Source organism: Caloenas nicobarica, chromosome 30 (genome assembly GCF_036013445.1).
Source record: "Caloenas nicobarica isolate bCalNic1 chromosome 30, bCalNic1.hap1, whole genome shotgun sequence".
NCBI lineage: Eukaryota > Metazoa > Chordata > Aves > Columbiformes > Columbidae > Caloenas > Caloenas nicobarica.
In genome coordinates, this window is record NC_088274.1 from 670,332 (window position 1) to 695,061 (window position 24,730).

The 24,730-nt window shown below is 51.9% G+C and overlaps 2 protein-coding genes across 2 annotated transcripts in view; both read left to right on the forward strand.

The window, feature by feature from the left end:
- Nucleotides 1-8,700, forward strand: part of LOC135999812 (olfactory receptor 14A16-like) — a 59,061-nt gene extending 50,361 nt beyond the window's left edge. The window contains exon 4 of the mRNA XM_065653388.1: nt 8,590-8,700. Coding sequence (XP_065509460.1) covers nt 8,590-8,700 — 111 coding nt within the window. The remainder of the gene's footprint in view (nt 1-8,589) is intronic.
- A 133-nt stretch (nt 8,701-8,833) lies between these two features.
- On the forward strand, nt 8,834-9,766 carry LOC135999813 (olfactory receptor 14A16-like). Its single transcript, XM_065653389.1, has one exon. It carries the CDS (start codon nt 8,834-8,836, stop codon nt 9,764-9,766), a length of 933 nt encoding a protein of 310 aa, XP_065509461.1.
- Nucleotides 9,767-24,730: the final 14,964 nt, after the last annotated feature.

A 24,730-nucleotide genomic window follows, 5' to 3' on the forward strand; every position in this document is an offset into this window, starting at 1 on the left:
TTAGGGAGAGCTCTCAGGATCTCTCTGACTAGAGGAATAATTCACATGAGGTCTAGGGCTGCTTTACAAGTACCCCCAAACAGTCCTGACCACATCTTGTGCATCCCTTTTCATTTGCCCCAACCCAGCATCTTCTTTTTTCCTATGTCCTCATGCTCACCTTGTTGATCCTTTCAGAGCAGGTTGCTCAACAGGTGTCATCATCCATGTACAGAGTCTGCACATCAACGAAGCAGCAAAGCCATCGTTACAGAAATGGAGACGAGGCTCTTGATCAGCTCCTTGCACCCAGGAATCGGCACCTCTTGTCTGCTGAGATTCCTGGGAACACCTGAACTTTAAGTGCAGAGCATGTGAGTCCTCATTGGGTATCCTGGCTTGTCTCCTGACCCATGTGGTGCTTCGGGCTGTAAAGAGAATCAAAACCAGCCATTTGACTGGGGTAGTTTCATTTGACATGTGTCACGCAGGGCAGATAAAGGGAGCTCAGAACTCCAGTTTCTGTTGCACTTTCGGGACTTCAGAGACTGGAAATGCAGGTGATGGTGAGTGTCAGTGGACACCACATAAACATTCTGGCTTCCTTTGTGCCTTTGCACTGATCTGGGATCTGTTCTTTGGCTTTCTTTGCCAAAAAAAGAAACAACTCCCCTATGCCACCTCCACCTCACAATAGAAAAAAAGGAGAAAAATTAAGAAAGGTAGGAGTGAGAGAAAATTACGAAGAACTTCATGCAAAAGGTGAACTACTGAGGTCTACAAGCTGTTTTGAGAAGCAAGAATGGGAATGAAATTAAAGAGCTTTAGCTCATGAACATCACTGAGAATAAGGAGTTATCTGTGACTGTTATTAGTGATAGTGCCATTATTCAAAAACATCCTTGAGAGCTTCTCTGTTCTCTGTTGGCTCCAAAGCTCAGCCTGCTCGGATTTTGAAAGGACGACTTCAGACCTCTGCCACCCAAATCTCGATAACCTTCTCTCATCGAAGCTCTTGTACTCCAGGAAGGGGAAAACTCCCAATGCAGGCACCAAACCAGTGCCCAACCTGCCTGGAGAGCCAGGACAGTTGTGCCACACAACAGCCGCCCCCGAGGGAAGCTGGAAGTGATGGGAATTGAAGTGGTTTCAGGTGCAATCGTAGAATCATAGAGTTATAGAATCATAAAATCATTTAGTTTGGAAAAGACACATAAGATCATCGAGTCCAACTGCATCTTCTAACATTGCCAAGTCGAACACTAAACCATATCCCTTAGCACCACATCTATATGTCTTTGAAATTCCTCCAGTGATGGAAGCCCAACTGCTGGGCTGGCAGGACACCATTGGCTGCAGTTAGACATAAGATACTTGTCATAACTGTGAGTTCAGACCTCAGCAGAATTTCTCATACCCCTCATTGAGGAGGGCAGGGTGTTGGGGAGATGTGAGCACGTTCCAGTTTCCCACATCCCAGGACAGAGCCCAAACCATCCTTCCCTTGACCTCTGGCATCCCATTTCTTGAGATGCAAAGCTGGTGGGCCTTCTGTGGATAATCATGTTAAGACGCATCAACAATCCTTCAAGTGATCATGTAATTTCTCTAAGAGTGTCAGTAAAAAAAAAAAAAAAAAAAAAAAAAAGGAAAAGGTTAACCTGCCCAAATATAAATATCTGCAACAATTCAGTCTGCATGTGTGGTAGCCCCACTGGCAGTGCCCATCAAATAGGTATTTACACTATAAGGCTTGATACCCCATCCACAAGTACGTATCTAGGTGGATCAGCTGACAGGTGGTCTGGCAAAAGTCACCCTGTTCCTCCCCAGGTGCATGGACACTGCTCATTTGCCTGTCCAGAGAGTGGCAGAAGCTGGATCCCCTTCTCGGGACAGACTCCTTCCAGGAGAGACACAGACACGGGAGTAACTCATCAGGTCTTCATGGCATTTCACTCCGCATCCGTTTTTATGTAGTTCGTGATTTCCTGGGATTACCCTTTCTGCACAAATGATCATAAAAAGACAACCACTTACTAACACATGGTCATAAAGGGGCTGTCATGGACAAGAAAGCTCAGCATGGGCTCTGGAGAGAGCGAGGAAGTTTATAATAAGCACCAGGAAGAACCAAGAAGCTCAAGGCCTCTTCTGAGGAGCAGGAGACCCTGAGCGGCCGTGACTGGCCATGTGTAGGTGTGGGAGAGGGTCAGGGCATGTCAGGGAGAAACAATGAGATGGCCGATGGCTTTAGTGAACCCTTACAGCCATGTCTGAGCCCCAAAATGGAAAGCAGTTGATGTCTGCAGGTGGAGGAGCAACAGGAGGAAGATTTTCCTGGGAAAATGGAAGGAAGGTCTCTCTTGGGCTAATCGTGTATGGTAGTGACATTTCCATCTTGTGGGCATGGCTGTGCCTGGGAGATGGGGAATGGCTGCTGCTGGGGGTGGCTGTGCTCAGCCATGGCCCATGAGCTGACCTTGCTCTGCTCCTCTCTTACACTGCCCACACTTGGATGGTCCTCAGGAACCATCCATGAACCTGGTGGATGCTTGAACATCCTGGAGTGATGGGGTACAGATCAAAATAGAGGGTTCAAGCAAGTTTGGGACTGGGACATTGAGGTGACTGGTGACCATTGCCAGGTCTATGAAAGAAGCTGGATGAGTTGCAAGGAACTCACAGGCATTTCCAACTCCACAGAAAACCAGAGCCTTGCAGTTAAAGCAACAGCACCTGACATAAAACCCACCCCCAAAACACAAAACACTGTCCACAGGCAAAGCCTTGAAAAACGTTTGAGAAAAATTTGCAAGGTCCCAGGGGTCAGGGCTCAGCCATTCTGGGTATAAACAAGCATCAAGGGCTGACATGGCACCAGAGCCACCTCCACATTGCCCTCACCACCTGTAACCAGTGTCTCCAAGTCTTTGCTTCACCAGCCTCCAGGGACAGGGACCTCGACTGGTTGTTTCCTTCACAGCTGTGTCAGTGATGGCCCTTCACGGGGTCCCAAACACCCTCAGAAACTTGGGGTTTGCTTCTGCCTTTCATTAGAGCTTTGTTCATTCTTTCAGTAGCTGCCGTTCAGGATCATGGCACCAGAGGGCTCACTAATATCTAAAATGCCCTTTCATGGCAAGCCTCTGTGCATCATTTTCCAAAAGGCTTAAAGCCTGGTGTGGGTGATTAGAGAGATTTCAGGAACAGCCAAACAGAGAGCATTTCCATAATAAATAGCCATAAACCAGTATTTCTTCTGTTTCCTTCCCTGCTCACCCTTCCCTCCCTTTCCAGAACAGGTGCTCTCAGCAGTCTCCTGTTCACATTGATCTGGAGAGTCTCCTGATAAAGATTGAAGATGTCAGAAAAGTGGGTGCTTAAATCACCGCGTGAGTGAGAAGACAGGCCAGGACAGCTCAAGAGGAGTCACACTCCTCTGGACCAAGAGGTGGGTGTGCCTGGGAATGTCAGGTGCCACAGCACAGCGATACTTGTGTTCTGGGAGCTGGTGAAATGACCCATTTCCTTTTCTGTCATGGTGTCTGAGTTTGCTCAAGTAACCCCTGACTTGAGCCCCATCCACTCCTGGCTGTTCTCCAGACTTCTGCCTTCAGGAACAAAGTCCCAGCAGACCTTGCTGGTGAAGATGGAGGCAAAGAGGCTGTGAAGTACCTCAGTCCTGTCTGCTTCTACTCTTACAAAGATCAGCAGCAGGTCCATGTTACCCTGGTCGGTTATTTTACTGTAAGGAAGCAGCGTCAGCTCATCTGGCTGCCCTCAGCCCCCCCTGCAGGTTTCAAGTCCAGGGCAGCTGTGGCATCATCGCCACATCAATGGAAAACGTTTCTAAATTCCTCCTTTACAGCTCGACATGCTCCCACCTCCTGTGTGTTGCCTTTTTCCCCTGGAGCTCCATCAGTTCAGACGAGCAGCCTCACAAGATAAATGCCACTTCTCATGGGTACTCAGAGAGATCATTCACGTTCTTAGAGCAGGCTGTCCTGTAAGGCCTGTCAGATTTCCTGAGCTCCTTCAGCCTTCAGAGCTGCTTCCCTGGCACCACCTCTATCAGCGCCCCCAGTCATGTCAAAGTCTTCTCCTCTGGAGCCCACCAGCCTGTGCTCTGCTGCTGGCCTTCCTCCCTCCCCTCTGGTGCCTGGGACCCCACTGTTTCCTGCTCACACCAGCCAAGGTGGACACTGATGTTCACATCCTCGACCAGCTCTGCCTTGTTTGCCAGTTCCAGATCCTGGTGAGCATCACCCTTGTTGGCCCACCAGGCAGCCGTGTTAAGAACTTGGCCCAAGATCCTCTGCACTGTTGGCACCTGCCGCTTTGCCTGGCCAGTGAATACCAGGGCAATTACAGTTCCCCATAGGAACCTGCTCATTGACTGGAGACTTCCTCAGGTTGCCGATAGAAGATCTTTTCCATTTCTTCTTCATAATCAAGGAGTTTGTAAAATCCAACACGTTGTCACCCTGTATTGGATTTGCATGGTGCAGTCTCGCAACTGGGCTGAGTGTGGCTGTGCTACAGTTGTCACCTCTCTGAGAAGACAACAGGGGTTTGACCGACATCAGATGGAGCTGATTTCAGCTGGCTCCAAGATGGACCCACTCCTTGACAAATCCCACCCACTCAGTGATGTTGGCAGCACCTCTGTGATATTGTATTTGAGAAAGGGTAAAAAACACTGCACAACAGCAGGTGGGAGAGAGGAGGGAGGAAATGTGAGAGAAAAAACGCTACAGACACCAAGGTCATATCCCATGGGACCCAAGTAGGTCTCTCAGCAGGCCAAAGCCTGCTCTCCTGAAATCCTGCTCTTTGCCTTGTTATCATCTTCCAGGAGCCTCAACTCTCCTTTCTCATCCCTGACTGCTACATCCCTGACCAACTCTTTCTGGTTTGTAGGTGGGAAGTCCCACAGGGCACCTCAACTCACTGACTCCTCAGTCACCCGTGTCAGGAAGATGTTGTCAATGAGCTCCAAACCCCTCCTGCATGGCTGGTACCTTGCAGATATTGGGATATCTTAGGTCTGCTATGAAGAAATGGTCCTGCAAACATGAGGCTTCTTTCATCTGTCTGAAGGAGGCCTCATCTAATTCCTCTTCCTCATCAGTGAGTCTGTAGCTGATGTCCACCCACCACAACATTGCCCATGTTGTTCTGCCCTCTCATGCTGGCTCCTCAGCTCTGAGCTGATATTCTCTGTCCCCAGGCAGAACTCCACACATTCCTGCTGCTCCCTCACATAAAGGGCAACTTCCCCTCGGAGACTAGACCTCTGGCATGATGAGCACCAGACCCTCAAGACTCCACAGTTTCTCCAGGAGGGGCTATTTGTAGTGCCCTGAAAATCCTCATGCTGTTACCTTTGGACAGACACCCTCATCAGGATAAGCCATCTGCAGGTAAACATCAAGAGCTGACCACAAATGGATCTTCAGTCCAGGGAGGGTCCAGACCTTGAGAAACTTTGGAATTCCACCATCCAAAAGCTCTGCAGGAGCTTTATCGGGGCAGGAGAATAACCCTATCCATCAGGACAGAGCAGGACCTGACACGCCGAGCAGTGACCCTGAGGAGAAGGGCCTGGGCACTACAAGGGCCGCCACACAAGCCCGTGCTGCACGCTCACCATGAACAAGGCAGCTGCACACGGGGCTGCATGAGGAGGAGCGTGGGGACCCAGACACCTGGAGTTCTCATCCCATTCGGTTCAGCACTGGTGTGACCCCACACACACGGGTGTGTGCCAGTGTGCGGCTTACCAGTTTGGAGAGCTAGGGAGGAACTGGAGAGTGTAGGGCTCTGCCAAGGCAGGGTTCAGGACCTTGTGCACATGGTGTGGGATGCTGAGGGACCTGGGCTGCTTTGGCCCAGCAGCGCTGGGGAGGCTGCAGCAGTGTAGGAGGAGCCTGAGAGTGCTTGAAGGGTGGTTTCAGAGATGGTGGAGGTTTTCTTCGTAGTGGGAAAGAGCTTGAGAAAGAAATAATGGCACAAAGTGCAACTGGGTAGGTTCCGGCTGGACAGGCGGAGAAAGTAATGTGACTGGAAGGGCAGTGCTGTGGTGGAGCAGGTCACCCAGAGGCAGTCTGCATCAGCCCAAGGCTTTGTGCTTCAAGGAACAGCTGGGGAGGATGGAGAGATACCAGCAAAGGAAGGAAGATGCTCAGACAAGAGCAAGGTGGGGCAGCAGGGGGGATGTCTCCAGCCTGCAGGGAAAGAGGTGCAGGTGATGCCACAGCATAGCACAGGCTGTCGTGGAGATGATCAAGGGATGTAAAGAGGCTGAAAGCCCCCAACAGACATGAGCTCCTTCTCCCCTCAGCTATGGCTGTTGTGTCCACCTCTGATGCCTGTGAGGAGACACCTTGTCCTTACAGCACAGGGGCCTCATGGCCTCCTTGTCCCCAGCCAGGAACCTGGGAGGTGTTGGACCATAGTCCTGCCCTTGGCCTTGCGCAGCCCCACATCACAGAGTCCCAGGAAGAGCCCTGGGCAACGTGGGAGGGACAGGATCTGCCTTCCCAGGGTTGGGGGTCAGGGCTTGGCCCCTTGATTGATGAAACACAACTAGGTTTACTAATCATCAGAGAGACCTTCCCCATGCTTTTCCTGACCTGTCATCTCTGCCTCCAGTTTCCTTCTCTAACCAGACCCTGGGGATGGTTCCTCAGTAGTGTTCCTCAGTGGGACCCATTAACATTACAAGAAACTTTGGAGTTTGAATCTGACTTGGACTTCTTGAGAGGTTTCTTCAACTTCCTCTCTGTGTCTGAGGTCCATGGACTCAGCGCCAAAGCCACCAGAGGGGTCATTAAAGCACCTTGGGCTGCTCCTGTGCTGCTGAGCTGGGCTGGGCTCCTGGGACAGAGGGAGCTCATGGCAAGCGGCAGCGCTGCAGAGAGACAGCTCTGCCCAGGAGCAGCTCCTCTGCAAAGCGCAGCAGGGCTGAGGGCTCTGCCTGGGGATCTCAGGGAGACGAGCGAGGCAGAGAGACCTTGAAGGTGGTCAGGACTGGGAGGATGACTGAGAGCTCACTGGAGGAGAAATCTTTGCAGCCCTTGCCATGGTAAGTCTCTGGGTGCAGGGCAATGCAGCTGGAACTCATGGAGGCAACTCCAAAAACTGGCACAGCCACAGCTGGTGGGTTCTGTAAGGACACAGATCTTGTCAGGCAATTTCAAACAGCTGTGAAGCCGGGTGAGCACCCAGGGCTGCCCAGGGCTGTCCTGCAGAGCAGGGTCCCTGCACCCCAGGGCTGTGCCGGGGCAGGGACTCTGCCGCCTGCCAGGGTCAGCGCTCAGCCTGCCCGGGGAGATCCCAACAACACTGAGGGGAGAAGCCGTGGGGGGAAGGAACAGCGTGTGGCTGGGAAGGGTCCTGCTATGAAGTGAGTGCTGAGTGGGTCAAGGCTGCTCACAGCTCCAGATCACTTTAGAACATTCCCAGGAGACTCTTAAAGAAGCACAGCAAGACAGCGGCTCTGTGAAAGAGAAGGATCCTATTTATCAGTCTCACATTCTCAGTTATCTATGTGGCCAATGGGACAGAGAAACTCATGTCTCACTTCAGGTGGAGGCACTGAAATTCCAAATCTGTTACTCTTAGCAGTGCATAAACCTGTGAGTATCAGATATCAACACACCCTAGCTTCCAGACAGCATCAGGACGACTTTTCCAGCCTCATCAGGGCTGGTCTGGTGTCAGAGCCGGCCCACACAGAGCTGCCCCTGGGCAGTGCCGGCTGCTGGGAGGGGTCTGCGGGGCAGAGCTGAGCACACAGCGGCTGGGATGGGGTCTGTGACACTGACAGGAGGAGACCTGGGCACAGAGACACAGCTGCAGGCAGGGACAGCTCCAGGCAGCAGAGCAGAGGGTGTTCAGGAGCTCTTCTGCTCCTTCTCTGCAGGCGGCTGCTGGGTGTTGTCTGCTGGGCAATGATCGGACTGTCCCTTTAGCACATCCCATCTTCAGGAGCCCTGACTCTGCTCTGCCTGTCCTGCTGGGCTCGCCAGCTGCCCCCAGAAAGGCCCAGCTCTGCTGTAGGATCCCAGGAGTGCTGAGCCTTTCCTTGGGGTCCGCACTCTCCTGCCAGAGTCCTTTGCTTCTCTCGGTGAGGGTTTGTGTCCTGCTGTCTCCATCACATCTCCACCTCTGGGCTGGGACAGAGAAGAGTTTGCAGATCTGCCCTTTCAAACAGGGCTCCCTGCTCCAGTGTGAGTCCAGTTTTGGGTTTTCTTTTAAAGAGAGGTTTGTTTATGAAGTTGTTTTTAAGGCAGCACAAGTGAAAGCACAGGGCAAATGGGTAAAAGCTGCTCTCCTAACTCACACTGAGCCACAGAGAGGTGAGCCCTTTTGCCTGTCCTGTCTCAAGACTCTTCACATTTTCAGTCATATATATGAGGAATTCAACCCCTACAAAAATCCAGTCATGAGATGTGATGGTGGAAAATTAAAAACACGGACAAAATCATAATAATGGCACACTAAGCCTCTGCTCTGCAGCCCATGCTCTTAAGTGTCACAAGAGCAGATATTGAAGTTTTTCATTAACGGTGCATAAAATATGACATTGCTTGTGAACGTCAGAGCTCTCAAACCAGCTCCCCCTATGTCTCCGCTGCAGCAGGGCAAAGCTGGCTGCTGGGCGCCAGACGGGCAGAGGTCCTGCTCCTCACAGCACACTCGGCCAGCACATAGCAGAGAAAGGAAATGCATTTCAAATGGGGCTGGGCGTGATGAAAAATGGAGTGGCTTTGCCCAGAGGAGTATGTCCTGATTTTAAGATGTCATTTCCTTTTTGGAAGAGAGTCCCCACAGCAAGAAACAACAAATGTCCAACAGCAGCTCCATCACCCAGTTCCTCCTCCTGCCATTTGCAGAGACACAGGAGCTGCAGCTCTTGCACTTCTGGCTCTTCCTGGGCATCTACCTGGCTGCCCTCCTGGGCAACGGCCTCATCATCACCACCATAGCCTGTGACCAGCACCTGCGCACCCCCATGTACTTCTTCCTGCTCAACCTCGCCCTCCTCGACCTGGGCTCCATCTCCACCATTGTCCCCAAATCTACGGCAAACTCCCTCTGGGACACCAGGGTCATCTCCTACGCAGGATGTGCTGCACAGATCTTTTTTTCTATCTTCTCGTTCACAGCAGAGTATTCTCTTCTCACCATCATGTCGTACGACCGCTATGTTGCCATCTGCAAACCCCTGCGCTACGGGACCCTCCTGGGCAGCAGAGCTTGTGTCCACATGGCAGCAGCTGCCTGGGCCACTGGGTTTCTCAATGCTCTGCTGCACACAGTCAGTACATTTTCACTGCCGCTCTGCAAGGGCAATGCCCTGCACCAGTTCTTCTGTGAAATCCCCCACATCCTCAAGCTCTCCTGCTCAGATGCCTACATCAGGGAAGTTTGGCTTCTTGTAGTTAGTGTCTGTTTAACTTTTGGCTGTTTTGTGTTCATTGTGGTATCCTATGTGCAGATCTTGAGGGCCGTGCTGAGGATCCCCTCTGAGCAGGGACGGCACAAAGCCTTTTCCACGTGCCTCCCTCACCTGGCCGTGGTCTCCCTGTTTGTCAGCACCGCCATGGTTGTCTACCTGAAGCCCCCCTCCATCTCTTCCCCATCCTTGGATCTGGTGGTGTCTGTCCTGTACACAGTGGTGCCTCCAGCAGTGAACCCCCTCATCTACAGCATGAGGAACCAGGAGCTCAAGGATGCCCTGTGGAAACTCATATCTTATTGTTTTCTGAAGCAATAAACTGCCCATCTGCTTCTTCGTAAGAGTTTTAATGTAGCTAATTGCAGGCCCAGCTTGTCATCTGGATTTTCTGTTATTGGTTGGGTTTTTTATTGTGATAATGTTGTCATGCCCCTTCTAATTCTCTTTCTGCTTTTCTTTTATAACCACTGGCTATGTAAATGAGGAGCCGTGCTCTCCTTGTCTCTTAAACAAAATAAACATTCCTGTAGTAACTTGTTTTTCACTATATCCTTCCTCTAAGGCCTTTTTGGAGGTTCAGGGAAAATTCCTGTGTAGGTGGGTGGAGGGGAAAAGAGTCCAGCCTGGCAGCCCTGCCAGGGAGCAGCAGCGCTTGGCCTTCCAGAGCTGTTCTCGTTCCACTCCCACACTCTCCTTCTCATCCCTTGTGTTGGTGCAAGGCCTGAGTGTTCTGGCAGCCTGGTCACCGTCCTGCTGTGTGTGAGTCCTGTGAGCGCAGGCAGGGACAGGCAATGGGCACTGCTGTGACAGAGCTGGCCTCAGAACAGCTTTCCATGAAGAAAGCTGACCTCCTGAGGACACTGCCTGAAGGTTTAGGTCTTTTTCCAGAATTTCTCTGAAGAACGCTCCAAGAAAGTGGCCCACAGATTAAACACCAGGGCACAGCTAAACAGTGTGTGTGTGCAGGGCTGGGCACACAGCAGTGTCCTCTCACAGCCAGGCCTCCTGCCAGAGACCTGCAGGACCAGCAGAGCAGGGTCTGGGCTGTGCCATGTGCACTGGACACCCTGAGGAAGGAGCCTCAGGTCAATCATCATGCACTGGCCCCTCACAGCCACCATTGCCAGCACTGGCCTCTCACCCACAGAGGTTGATTTCTCTCCATGGATGGACACTGAATGAATAGTTCAGCAGTCCGAGTTTGTATTTTACAGATGAGATGTGAGCATGCACATCATGTATGTGACGTGACATGAACGCGAGTGAGCACAAACACCATCAACTATTCCTTGAGGTTGCATGAAGGCCTGTGGCACAAAGAAGGCCTTGAGGTCACTTCATATTGGGAGGAACACCCCATGGGAAATCACCGGAATGCAGCCCTGGGATGTGCTTCCTTTAACTGAGGTCCCCGTGTCCATTCCTCATGATGTGGGACATCTCAGATGAGTGCAGAGCAGGGTGACACACCACAGGGCTGAGGTGTCTCCCGTCCCTTGGGAGTGGCAACAGGAGGCCAGAGAGACACTGTGACTCCTGCCTCTGTGTGTGAAAGGGACAGACTCTGTCTGTGAGCATCCCTGGGTGCATAAGGAGTCCATGAGGCCAGCTCAGATGTGGACACGTGACAGAACCCTGACATTTCTGTGTGTGACTCCAGGAACCAACAACACAGGCCCAGTGAGACTGATCTCAGCTGCCTTGGACAGGCTCACTGCAAGTGCTGCTGTCTGCTACGTCACCCTTGCCTGTGATTCTGGATTGTGCTCTCATAAGAATCAGGGTAATTAGAAAGGTTCTGGGGTCTTTGGAAAAGGCAGACATCAAAGCCATGTTCAAGAAAGGCAAGAAGAAGCATTGGGAGAATTGCAGGTTGGTCAGCCTGCCTCTGTCCCTGGGAAGGGGATTGGACAAGTCCTCCTGTAGAATGCGATTTTAGCTCTTTTGAGGGTGATGCAAAGGTGGGTGGAGGCCTTGAACAACCTCCACTGGTTCACCCGGCCTTGAGCAGGACAGTGAGACAAGATGAGTGAGACAAGGGCTCTCTTCAAGCAAGGCAAGGAAGCGAGATGGGTGTCTACAGCCTGCAGGGAAAGAGGGGCAGGTGCAGGACTGTGTAGAACACGCTTCAGTCTTGGTCAGGTCCTGGGGGCTAAGGAGGGGGATGGATGGGTGTGGTATTTTGAAGGTCAGTTGGGTCTCAGACACTCATAATCCAGTCAGAAGCACGTGGCTGTGAAGGGGACTGTGGGGTCATTTCTGTCTCTGGAGGTGACAGCCCAGCAGCAGGGACATGGCTGGGAAAGAACCTCGGCCTAAGTACCCACAGGCCCTACCCTGGAAGAGGCCTTGGAGACGGGCTGTCATGTCCATCCCACCTGACTTCATGACGGGACAGCAGCAGGAACATGGTCGTGTCTGTCAGAGAAGCTGAAAGGCCAGCAGCAGTGCTGGGATTTAGAAGATCATGGTGAGGTGACTTCTCTCTGGTCAAGTGCAAGACCACAAGAAGACTAACAGGTTGGGTTCCCTGCTTGATGGGCAGTTTCTGAAGGTGGTAAAGATTTCTCAAGTAGTGGGAAAAAGGAGCAGTGAAAAAAAAGCCACCAAGTACAGATTGCGAAGTGGATACTGGTTATCAGGAGGAAGAAATGTCACTGGAAGGGCAGTGCCGTGGTGCAAGAGGTCACCCAGAGGGAGCTGGATCAGCCCATGGTTTGTGTTCCAAAGAACAGCCAGTGAGGGTGCAGACACATCAGTGAAGGGACAGAAATGCTGGGGTGAGAGCAGGTGGGGAAGGGAGATGCGTGTCTACTGCCTGCGGGAAAAGAGGGGCAGGCGTGGGACCATGTAGAACAGCTTCTGGTGGAGATGGCAAAGGGCGCTGGCAAGGCTGGAAGGCACCAGCAGAACCGAGGTCTCTGGCACCTTGGACATGGCAGTCTCTGCCACTGAGGCCAAGGAGAAGACATGTTCTCCCCATGGCACTGGGGCCTCGTTGTCTCCTTGCAGCCCCATGGGGAAGCTGGAAGTTGTTGTACCAGTGTTGTCCTTCCCTCGGCCTTGCACACCCACATCCCATGGTCCCAGGAAGAGCCCTGAGCCGTGTGTGAGGGACAGGATCCCCCTTCCCATTGCCTGGAGGTCATGGCTTCTCCTTTCTGCTTCAGAAAGCAAACCAAGGGGTTTCTCAGCATCAGAGCCACCTGCACAGGGCCTTGGCCTCCCTGTCATCACAGCCTCCAATTATCTGCTCTAACGAGTCTCTGGGGAGGCTTTGTCAGGAACAGCCCTCAGTGGGGCCCATTAATACTTCAAGGAACTTTGGGGTTTGCTTTTGCCTTTGGCTTCTTGAGAGCTTTGTTGAGTCTCTTCTCAGTAACTGAGCTTCATGAGCCTCATGTACTCCATGGGTTCACTAAAATTCTCCAAGCCCTCACAAGCCGTGTCTCTTCCATCATTTTCTTCAAGTATTGAAGAATTATAGAGCTAATTAGAGAGGTTTCAGGGGGGTGGGTAAAGAGGACATTTTGAATGAGTACTAGGGAGAAGTGAGAGAAGAATTCTCCCATGGATACTGGTGCAGAGTGTCTCCTGAGGAAGTTGGACAGGTGGGAAAAGCAGTCCCTTGAGGCCAGACACGGGATAGACATCCTTGCTCCTCACCTTTCTAACCTCTCTGTTTCACTCATTGGCCCCCTGGCAGTTACATCACTTTTCTTTACATCAGATTCTCCACTCAAGTTTGCACCTGATTGTTACAGCTTCTCTGCATGAATTACTTCATGCTTTCCTTAGAGATCTGGATTTAAATAGGCACAAAGAGGCTTTTTTAATTGGCAAAAGCAAAAAAGATAATGAGAAAGAAAACACAACACAACGTAATGAACAATAAAATATACTCTGTCATTAGTTTCAGCCGCTTCCAGTGAGGTCCATCGCCACAATTGAAGAGTTGCCTACAGGGAGTATGAGAGTGACAGCTGAAAGACAATTCAGCTTTACCTGCCTGAAGCTCAAAGCAGAGAAAGGTGACAGGCTCTGAATGAGCAAAGAGTGAGAGGAGGAAGAACCTCTGGGGAGCAATGGAAAGTGCAAATGTCCAGACAGGCTTCTGAAGAGATGACTGCAGACATGGTGGGTTGAATAAGGACAGGTAGAAACACCTGGATGTTCAGGGGGATTAAATACACACTCTCATAGGCAGAGTTCTGGAAATACAAGCACAGGGTAACTACAATATTTCTTCTCCTGCAATTCATACATATTGTAAAAATCCATATTTTGGCAGGACAGAAGTTCATGGACATTTTATTTAAAACATTGAATCATTTTAGCTGATGAGTGAGTTGTGGTTTTGTATTGTTTGTTTGTTTGTTTTTTGAAGAACTGAGAGCAGTTCTCATGTTTTCAGGTAGAGCTCCGTGGTCTGACCATAAGCCCCCAGTGCAAACCTCCATAGCCCCCGGTGTACCTGAGGTATCTGCCTGGGACTGGCAGTTATCACACAAGACTGATAGAGCCCTGTCGCTTCCATCATGTACATCTGGTCTTCAACACTTGTACGCTTAATTAGATAAGTTTCAAGGGTGTAGTGAAGGAGGAAGGTACAGAAAGAGCACTTAGAAGAAGTGACAGGAGAATTCTCCATTGATACTGCTGCAGAGTGTCCCCTGAGGAGGTGTGGACAGGAAGGAGCAGCAGTCTGCCTGAGGTCCATCACTGTATGGAGAACCTGCTCCTCACCTCCCCAACCCCGCCTTGTCTCTCTGTACTCTTGACTGTGCTAGTGGAAAATATTCATCCATATGACACATGTAAGGTTTAGATCCCTCCCAGAGATCTCCTCATCTCCCCAGTTAGCCCAGAAAGAGACAAACACACACACACACACAAATCGGTCTGGGATGGACTATTCTTGAGCTCGAACATCACAGAATCATAGAATATCTCAAGTTAGAAGATCCCCCTAAGGATCAATGAGTCCAGCTCCCTGCTGCTCGCACGACCACGTAACATTAAACCACAAGACAAAGAGCATCGTCCAGACACTCCTTGACCTCTGACAGGCATGTGCTTCTGGATGAGGATGGAGCAGGTTCAGGTCCAGGACCAGGGCTCCTGCAGGAGCAGGTGTCTCCAGCACAGACAGGTTGGGGGGACCTGTCGACCTCGGCACCCCTGGGCCCCACCATGGCCCAGTTCAGCAGCCCTGGGCCCGAGGGCTCAGCCCAGGGACAGCCCCACAACCAGGGTCAGAGCAGTTCCTGCTGCTGCCCCGAGGGTCACCAGCCCCAGTCAGCCCTGGGCCAGAGTGCAGGTGTCTGAGCTGGGCTGAGGTGGAAGGGGCTGGAAAACAGCTCATCGGGAGGAGGCGATGGGAGAAGGTGCCGTGTGTATGGCAGCGGGGATGAACTGACACCCTCAGTTTGGTATCTGGATCAGTGCTGGGCTTGCACATGGACTAAGCCCCAGCTCAGAGCACAAATTGCTGTTGCCAGCCCTGGGTGCCAAGCGCTGTTGCTGCTCTCTCCTCCCTGGTGCCATCCAAGCGCATGACTGCCCTGCTTGCTCCTGCCTTGGGGTTGGGGAACTCGGGGTCAAAAGGAAAGGCAGACTCGTGTGGTTTTGGGATCTGTGAAGTGTCCTGGGATTGCTTTGCTAATCACTCTGTAACGGTTCCTGAGCTATTAATTCGATTATAGGCACAGGGAGGCAAATGAGCCATGAACCAACTTTCCAGTTAAGGTGTCCTTTGTAGAAAAAAACACACTTCCATTTTCACATTGGCAACACACTGAAAGATGGACGCTGAAGCAGCATCTGCCTCTTGTGAAAACAGGTAACAACAGATGGTTCCACTCAGGCGATCCTTAGTTGCTTCCTGCACAGGAAAACTGTCCATTAATTTAATCTTTGGTGTACAGGCAGGGCCTTGCTGATGTTCCTGTGGAGGCAGCAAGCATGTGGATGTCAGGCGTTCTGCAGATTTGTGACTGAGTTTTCCTGTTTTCCCTAATAAGGACGGGGAGCTGCAGTCAGCTCAGGGAGGACCAGTCAGCATCACAGGCAAAGCAGACTGGAACTCGACTTGGTGAACATTAATGGAATTTATTGGTAGATGAAACTGGCCCCTCTCCCCCGTCTTTGGGCGGATCACCGTGCACCCTGAACCGATACAGGCAGGTGTGGTCTGGGTGGCCCCAGTTGCTCAGCACTTGCAGCTGGATGTAATTCACGACCCCAGGGAGCTCGTTCTGAAACGACAAGAAGAAATGAGTCGCCTTTTCCTCTCTGGTATGTGACCACTGGCAGAAGTGCCGCAGCGATGGCCTCGTTCAACAGCTTCCTTCCAGCTGGCCCGTGAGGGCTTTGGACCTGTCGTGGGCAAGATATTCTTGTCCTGCTCTACCTCGTTGGGCCATGAGAACTAGTAAAGGAAGAAGCAGCACCCAGATGCCTCAGCAAATACACTGGAAAGTTCTCGCCTGCTTTGGGGCACAGGCTTCCACAGTCAGAAGACCCAGTGGTGGTGTCAGGAAAATGCCTCATTTTCTTCTCTAGGAAGCCACAGAAACAGAATGGCCTCCCTGTCACTGCTCACTGCCAGCACCAACAGAATCCTCAGGAAGCCCAGTATTTCTGGTCTTTAACTGGCAGAGCAGCAGTCGTGCATCCTACGGGATGTGGCCTCTTGTGTGCACTTGGGGTCCAGACAGTCAAGCTGATTCTAGTTTCAACTGTGGCGCTTCTAAGTGCTGAAGTTTAAACCCAAAATGAAAGAGAAGAAGACTGGCAGTCCAGCCATGTGCCACCAGGAAGTTAAATCAGAAGAAAGGCCAGCGTGGCACACGTTCAAGGACAGGGCTGCCTGTAGCCCTTTGGCAGGGAAGCCTCTCCCCATCCAGCCGCATTTCTCCTCCTCTCCTACAGTTCTCCTCCCTCTTTCTCCCCATACCTTCAGCTGGAAGGTCTGACTGGGATTCAGCACTGCCAGGAAGGTGAACTGTCCCAGGAATGTTCCTTGCTCGTCATGTTCTTCCTTGAAGCCCTACAGAAGGACAGGGGTGGAGAAAACAAGAGTGTCTGGTGCACCATGGCAAGACTGAACTTCAGTCGATGAAGTACAGTGTTATTTCGGCTACGTAGTCCAAGGACCATGAGCACAAGGAAAAGATGAGTAGCTGCAGGTGGGCAGCACGCCACACTTGCCTACTCAACGAGTCCAAGCTGCCAGTCAGAAAAGGAGCAGACGCTCCCAGTGAGAGGGAGGTAACCTGAGGATCACAAATGCCACTGGCATTGGAAGCCAACAAGGTCTAGGACCATGCACTGTCCAGCTCCTTTTCCCTATGGCTCCTGGAGTAGCCTCTTGCCCCAGAAGCTTCCTTTCGAGTGGTCCATTGAATAAAAGAGGAATACGATGGGAAGGGAGCGACTCCAACGAGCCTGTTTCTTATGAGAGCCAGGAGGAACCTTCAGGCTACTCCACTCTTAGACCCATCTTCACCCCCTGCTTAGAAATGCTGTGCAACCCCCTGCTCCCCACTCCAGAGAAATCACTTACGTAGACAGCAAAGTCCTTTGGAGCTCCGGAGATACTTTCTCCATGGAACGCTGTCCCTGAGACATGGTCCATGCTGACTGCTCTGGGAATCACTGGCTCAGACAGCTTGATGAAGACCTGTCCTTGACTTCCTGGGAAGGGCCAGCAGCTTCCAGGATGATTTTCTGGCTGAACAAAGAAGAAACTACATTGACATGGAGAAGGTTGCCCTGGCCCTCTCCCAGAGCTCTGCAGGCACCTCTGCCATTCTCCTTCTGTGCCATGCTGACAGTTTGCACAGCGACTGGGCAGACACAGACTGCAGGAGCAGCCTGGCCTGGTAGAAGCTCCCACCGAGAACCTGGGGCACTCTGGGACAGGAAATACTCAGCAGGGAGACACAGGAGGAGAGCAGGTCCATGCGAGAAGGAGGCAGGAGAAGAAGCTTCGAGGAGCAAAGACGGGGGGAAAGGCAACTCTAGAGCAGCGTGTGTGGTTCATCCTCCTGACCTCTGTTTTACTGCTTCTTGGTGCTCCTACCTCAAGAACAAGCTCAGGGGACCTCATGTAATCCATCACCGGCATGGAGTACAGGAAGACTTTGGCTTTGTCATTCCGGAGGGATGGAGAAGTCCTTGAATGAATGACAGCAGCCCCTGGAAATTAAAACATGAGCAGAATCATCAGGCAGTGTTGGGAGCAATATTGCACTGTTGACTTGAAAAACCTTCTCAGTTGTCATCCATGTCCTACAGTGGGTTACCCTCTTTCTTACGGGAATGACCCCTCTAGAACACACAGCAGGGAGTCATGGGGCCATGGAAAAAGACAAGAACGTGAACCAGGCTTTCTGTGCTTCCCATGGAGTCTGGCCCATTACAGACTCTGTCAGTGGGGGCACTTGTTAGGGGACAAGGTGACCCTTGACTTCTTGCCCCTTCTCTCCTACCCCTGGGCACGTTCCAATGCCCATCTTGTCAATCTGGACAGGAAGCGCTTTGGAACTGGTTTGTTTCGGTACCTGCTGATTTTAGGGCGTAATCAGGCATTGGGACCTGCATTTCTTCCAGCTTCTCCAGGGCTTCATTGATGATCTCCTGAACCGCCTGGGAAGGAACACAAAGGAGAGCGCCTGTTGGAAGGAAAAGGAACGGGGCAAGCAGCTCCCCTGCAAGGCCAGCCAAGGTGCATGGGGACAAGGCCCATATCAGATGGAAGGAACACCCAAATTGCCTGGAAGCCTCCCAGGTTTGCTCTGCTGTGCTTGACGGGATCAGAAAGGGGGGGCTGCTCACTCCAGTGCTCTGAATGCTGGAGCTGCGGGAAGGGGCTTTTCCCGTGGAGAGGCCCCAGGCCAGGCAGCACAGACAGACAAGGAAGCGTGGCCATGACAGCACTTGTTCCAGCAGCACCAGCCTGTTGGCTGTGACAGGGAATGGAGTAGGATACGTGCCGGAGGGAGGATAAAACCCCTGAGTAGATCCTTCTGCCTTGTGCCCTTACCCGTCCGGTAAAGCCTGGGAGCCTTCCCTGCTTCACGCCTTCATGGAGAGCCCGCTCAGCCACATCCTTTGCGCTCCAGCGCAGATTGTAAAGCTGTTCCTGGAGCTCACGTAGCTGGTCTGGCAGGGGTTGAGTTTCAATCAGGTCTCCTAATTCCACTGCAGTGCTCCAGAGCGATAAGGCGCCGAGTCGTCCCACATGGAAAACACCTGTCAGACACACACCAGAGCTTAGAACTTGGTCTAAGGCTGGGTTGTGCCTCAGGCTGCCCTCTCCCCTTTCTGTGTCTCTCCCAAGTGCCATTGTTGTCTCTCCTCTTATTGTCTTTGACAGTGGCCATCATGGCGTACGGGCTCCACAAGAGATGGACGTTCCCTGCCCTGGACTGTGCTCCTTGTCCTGCAGAAGATTTTCATCCCCCTGGGGCAGGAGAGCTCAGCCACGGCCTCTCCCTCAGCTGAAGAGAACTGGCTTAGCCCTCCTGGGGAAGGCAAGTCACCCCTTCCTCACCGCCACACCCGTCCCGCTGGAGCAGGGACTGGCACAGCTCTGTCGGGGGCTTTCTGCTCTCAGCTGAGCTCCTCTGGTCACAGCGGGGGAAGCAGAACAGGACACGATGGAGTCCCGAGCACATCGTAAAGCACCGTCCTCAGGTCGGAGCTCTGCAGAGACTCACCGAGAGAGAACAGGCCGAGAAGCAGCACCAGGAGTGTTGCCTTCAGTGCCTTCATCTTCCTGCAGAACAACAAGGAGGAAAAGGCTGGTGAAGCTGGCGGTTCCCGTGCAGATCAGCAGCAGACTGGAGAGCAGCAGCAGGGACTGCAACCCTTGAGCCTGGCGTTCTTGGCGTGTGCGTTGGCTTGGTCCTGCAGCAGCTCGAGTCACTGCTGGGGTTGTCACCATCTGCACCAGTGGGGATTTGTCATGGCAGCGATTGTTTCATTAGGGACAAAGGGCTCAAGATTGACTCTGGACTGAGAGCAGGAGTTGCAACAAGAGCTGTGGCCACACTTCCCGTCTGTGGGGTGGACAGGTATTCTTTGGAAATGGAAGGCACATGACGAACGCTGTTTCTCCTGCCCACCACCTGATGGGAACTTGTGGTGATCCACTTCTCCGCCCTCTCAAGAGAAGGTTCAGCCTGTGCCCCTACGGCAGGCTGTATCGGGGCCACTGCTTGGGACTCCCTCCATGCGATCCAAAATAGACCTGTCCCTCATTCTGCAGAGATCAAAGGCTTTCTGGGCCTTGCCCCTGTGGTCATGAAGAGGCTGAAAGGCGGCTGCTGCCTTCCACCAGCTCCAGAGCGAGCTCTCAGGCTGCCCTCGTGTTCCTCTCCTGTCCACCCTCCACCCACACCAGCTGGTGAGGTTGAAAACACACCTGGGAAAGGGGAGGAGGATTTTTCAAACATACCCGTTCAGACTTTGAACCTTTTCCGTCTGTCTCGTGGTACCTGCTGAGGTGCAGGTAACAAGCATCTTACTCGCTCACGAGTGAGCCAAAAACTCTGCGATCTCTGTTCCTTCAAGATCGAGAGTGACAAAGGCGCAGGGAGACCCCTGCTTTTATACCCTGCTGTGCTGACTTCAGCGCTGATGCTGCTTTGTGACATCAACGGCAGTGGGTGATGTCACAATGGAAGAGGCTGCACCACGTTGGGAGGCAAAGTCCAACCTGACAGGAGCGGGTTTTGCATTCCTCTCTGCAAGGGCAGAAATCCTTTGCCATAGAAAGATTGGAAAGGTACAGGAACATGTTACTCTCAGAAAACAGATTCTGTCAACCACTCTTCCTCTTGCTTACTGAAGTTCAGATGGTGTGAGAAAAAAAAAAAAAACAAACAAAAAAGCAAGATTCTTGTTCTTATTTTATGGAGCCCATTATATCAGCCACTCAACATTAAGTCCAACTCCAGTCTGAACCTCAGAATAAGAAATGTCATCTTAAAATTTCCAGGAAATAGAAGGGCTTTGAAGTGGCAAGACCAGAATACATTCATGAAAGCAGCGCCATGCAAGTCCACAGCCCTGATCACAGACCACCTGCCCCGTTACCTAAGGCAATGATGTTCTCAGCTGATTTGCAGCCACTGACATCTGGAAAACAGCACAAGGTCTCTTGTTGTTTAGCGCCGAGCACACAGGTTGACACTGGAGCTGGTAAGAAAAACATCCACAGTCATTCTGGTTTCATTGGAGGACACCAGGACAAGTTCAGTTCACATTCACAAGGAATCACAGCAGGTCCCACCAGTCCCTGCAGACCCCGACACGGCTCCTGTGCAGGGTCCCGAGGAGCAGTGAGTGCAGAACAAGAAACCTTCCCTCAAAAGAAGGCCCCCACCCGGCTCTTTCCCCAAGCTGCACAGAGCAGCAGCTGAGAACAACCTCTGCCACAACTACACCCGGCTCTGCCGTCTGAAGGAGGAGACCAGCTCCTAAATGATCCCCAGCCCTACAGACACAGATCTTCCCCAGGGCAGTGCTCAGCAAATACCAGAGCACAGCGACACCTGGTCATTCAGTTGAAGCTGCTGGGGAGAAGGACAGGGGACTAGAAAGAGACAAATCAGACAAGAGAGAAGAGAGAGGAGCCCAGAGAGAAAGAAACACACAGGGAAAAGGCTGGAGAGATGGAGAGATCAAGAGAAATAGGGACGAGGAGCCACAATGAGACAGGGAGGAAGAAAGAGGAGGGTGGAGGAGCAGGACAGAGGGACAAGGGGATGGGAAGGAGAAGAAGGAAAATTAGGTAGAGAAAGACAGGGACAGGGAGGGGGATGTACAGATGGAGAAAAGGAAGGAGAGAGAGCAGAACAAAGGGACTGAGAAAGAAAGGGAAGGTCAGATGGGGATGAAGAGACTGACAAAGGGAGAAAACCCACAGTGAGCTGGAGGAAGAGGAAAGGAGGGCTGAGAAGCAGCAAAGAGGAAGAGACAAAAAATAAAAGGCAGAGCCAGCTGGACAGGGGTCGATTGCCAGAAGCAATGAGACAGGCAGCGGGGCAAGAATAAAGACAGAAAAGATGGGGACAGGCAGCAGGACAGAGGGACAGTGAGAGGATAAAAGGGGCAGGGAACAGGATATACATGGAGAAACAATCAGCAGGAACAGGGAGAAAGACAGAAGAGAAAAAAAGATATGAAGAGGGACATGGGACAGGGAGACAAACAGAGAAGGAAAGGGAGCAGGACAAGGATTGTCAGAGAAACACAAGGACAGGGAGCAGGACAGGGGAATGCAGACAGAGAAAAAAGGGTCAGGGACGCAGCACAAAGGGAAAGACAAAAAGAAGAGACAGGCAGCAGGGCACAGATAGAGGTAAAAAGGCCTGGGCTGGGCAGCAGGGCAGAGATGGAGACCAAAAAGCAGCTTTGGGCTGCAGGACAGAGACGGAGTGAGAAATGAAAGTGACAGGGAGCAGGAGAGAGTGACAGAGAGAGTGGAAAAACTACAGAGGGAGCAGGACAGCAAAACAGAGCGGGGGACAGACAGGGAGAAGGGCAGAGAAACAGAGAGGGAATGAGAGGGGCAGGGAGCAGGACAGAGAGCTGGAGCAGGAAGGGAAAATGAGATGGGCAGCAGAACAAAGGGAAGGAGAGACAAAGACAGGGGCAGGGAGCAGGACAAAGGGGTGGAAGAAGAAAAAGTAGTAATGGTTCAGGACTGAGATGAAAAAACAAATTAAAACTACACCAGGGCTGGGATGGAGTGACAGAGAAAGGGCAAAGAACAGGGGGCGGGACAGCACTGAAGGAATAAACAACTGTGGTGGGCAGTGGGACAGAGAGCTGGAGAGAGGAAAAACAGAGCAAGAGAGAGAGGAAAGAAGGGGCAGCAGCTGGACAGGGGGATACAGTGAGAAAAGATGGGACCGGGAACAGAACAGAAAGGAAAGAAAAAAAAGGACAAAAAGACAGCAAGAGGGGAAAATGCACAATCAAGCAATCAGGTCAAGAAGCCAACACCGGGGGGGCAGCAGCTGGGGAGAAACCGGGGACACCAGAGACCCTGATGAAGACTCTCGAGTACCAAGGATGGACTTCAGCAAAGTTATGGCGGGGTTATGGAAATAATTTATGTTTGATGCATTAACTAAGCAGGAGAAACAAATGAATATGCAAGAGGTGTATGTAAGAAATACCAAGAAGTGCGAATCACACACACGCTCGATCAGAGCAGCAATCTTGCGAGTGTCCGGCGCTGTAACTAAAGTGCTGCTTTTACCACTTTCAAGCCATGTTAAAGAACCTTTTTGCCGACTTTTCGGTACCATTTCCCCCCGCCCAGGAGAACAAGGCCAGAGCAGCCCACGCACACCTGAGCCAGATGCAGCAACAACATCCCCAGGGCCCCAGTTGCAGGAAAAAGGGCCCCAGGGCTGGGCCGGGGGCTGCTCAGCCTTGGGGCAGCTCCACGGGCGCCACGGCAAAGCTCAGCCTGGCCGCCCGCAGAGCCGCCGCCTCCTCAGCCTGGGCTGCGCCGCCATTGGGCGGGAGGGCTGTCAGTCTCCTCCCCTGAGGTGATGTTTCCTCTGATTGGCTCGTTGGGATTGGTCCCTGACTCCTCCTATCAGGTGATGGGTCAGATCGCTTGTCAATCACCCGGGTGCTGCACTCCCGCCAGCTGTGATTGGTGCAGCCAGCACAGCCCGCCCCTGAACGCTGCCCAGCTCGGTCAGCTCTCTCCACCTTTCCTGCAGGCCTCAAAGCTGGATTGGCTGGTTACATATCAATCACATGACTTGCCCGGCCTCCCCAAAGGCCATTGGCTGTCCTGGGTCTCCTGACTCCCCATAGACTTCCGGTCGGTTGTTGCCAGGCAACCAGCTCCACCTAAACATGAAACCCGCAGGAAAGGGAAATCACTGAGATGGGAGGATGTGCTGTGAAATCTCAGCCCCTCACAACACTGAGGCCGATGCTGGTGGAATCACGGCCATGGGGACGGAGGCTGTTTGTCCCCAACCAACCCCACACTGGCCAACCGCCACGGCCGGGGCAGCAGCAGCTCCCGTTCCTCCTGCTGCTCCTGCCCTCCGGGTCACCTGAACCGGCTCTGCTTAGGGACACATATGGCCTGCATGATTTCAACACTGACAAGAATCATTTGAGCTGGAAGAGACCCTCAAGATCTTCGAGTCCAACCATTAAACCAACCCTGGCACAAACCCATGTCCTGAGAACCTCATTTCTCTGTCTGTTCAACCCCTCCAGGGATGGTGACTCCACCACTGTCCAACTGCCCTTTCTAGGAAGAAATTGTTCCCCAGATCCAACCTCAACCTCCCCTGACTCAACTTGAGGCCGTTTCCTCTGGTCCTGTCACTCGCTACTCGTAGTTTCCCTCCCTGACGCCGCTGTCCCGTATGAGCTCACCCACAACCCCAGCTCTCCAGTTAACAAACTCGGCTGAAGTGCATTCAACTGCAGCCAGGACATAAGAATAAAAAAAACAAGAGGCACTAGGAGGACAGAGATATGACGGGAAAATGCTCAAAGAGAAAATATTTTCTATTCCCACACCAATCTGTTGGTATTTCCCACATGGAGAAGTATACATTCTGCCACTTCTGTTCTCTTGTCAGGGAAGGACCGAAGACATTGAATTCTTCACTTGCCACTAAAGTCATCGGGATAAATTTCCTGTGTTTCCAAGAAAACTGTTACAGAAAACATCCTCTCCGACCTGTTGATAAGGTCAGGGGCTCGTGCTCAGCCTCACCTGAGCCCCATTGCAGGTACCAAATGACACAGAGAGCCATTCCCTGTTGAAGTCCCCAATACCAGCTTGGCTGGTAAAGCTTCCCATCGCAAGTACCTCTAACATCTATTATCTGATTCTACTTAATTCATTTCTCACAGTAAACTGGCCTAGAAAAAGGAAAGATCTGATTCTATAGAAATAGTGGCTATACAGGAATATTTATGGAGACTTGAACATCGCTGGAATGAGAAAGCCCAGTAAAATAATTTTCTCTATGTAAATAAACCCCAGACTAACATCGTGACACCTGTGACAGGGTTAGCGTATGACAGATTGATCTGGATCTTGCAGACAGTCTAAAAAATAATAAAACCAAAAAAAGTCTTCACAGCAAATATACTCATGGAAAGCAATTGATAGAGGCCTGGAAAGAAAGCAAAACTAGAAAATTCCCCAAGGAGACGTTGACATGAATCCTGCTACTGCTAAAAGGAAGAACAGGGGATTAGAGAGGAAAGTGCCTT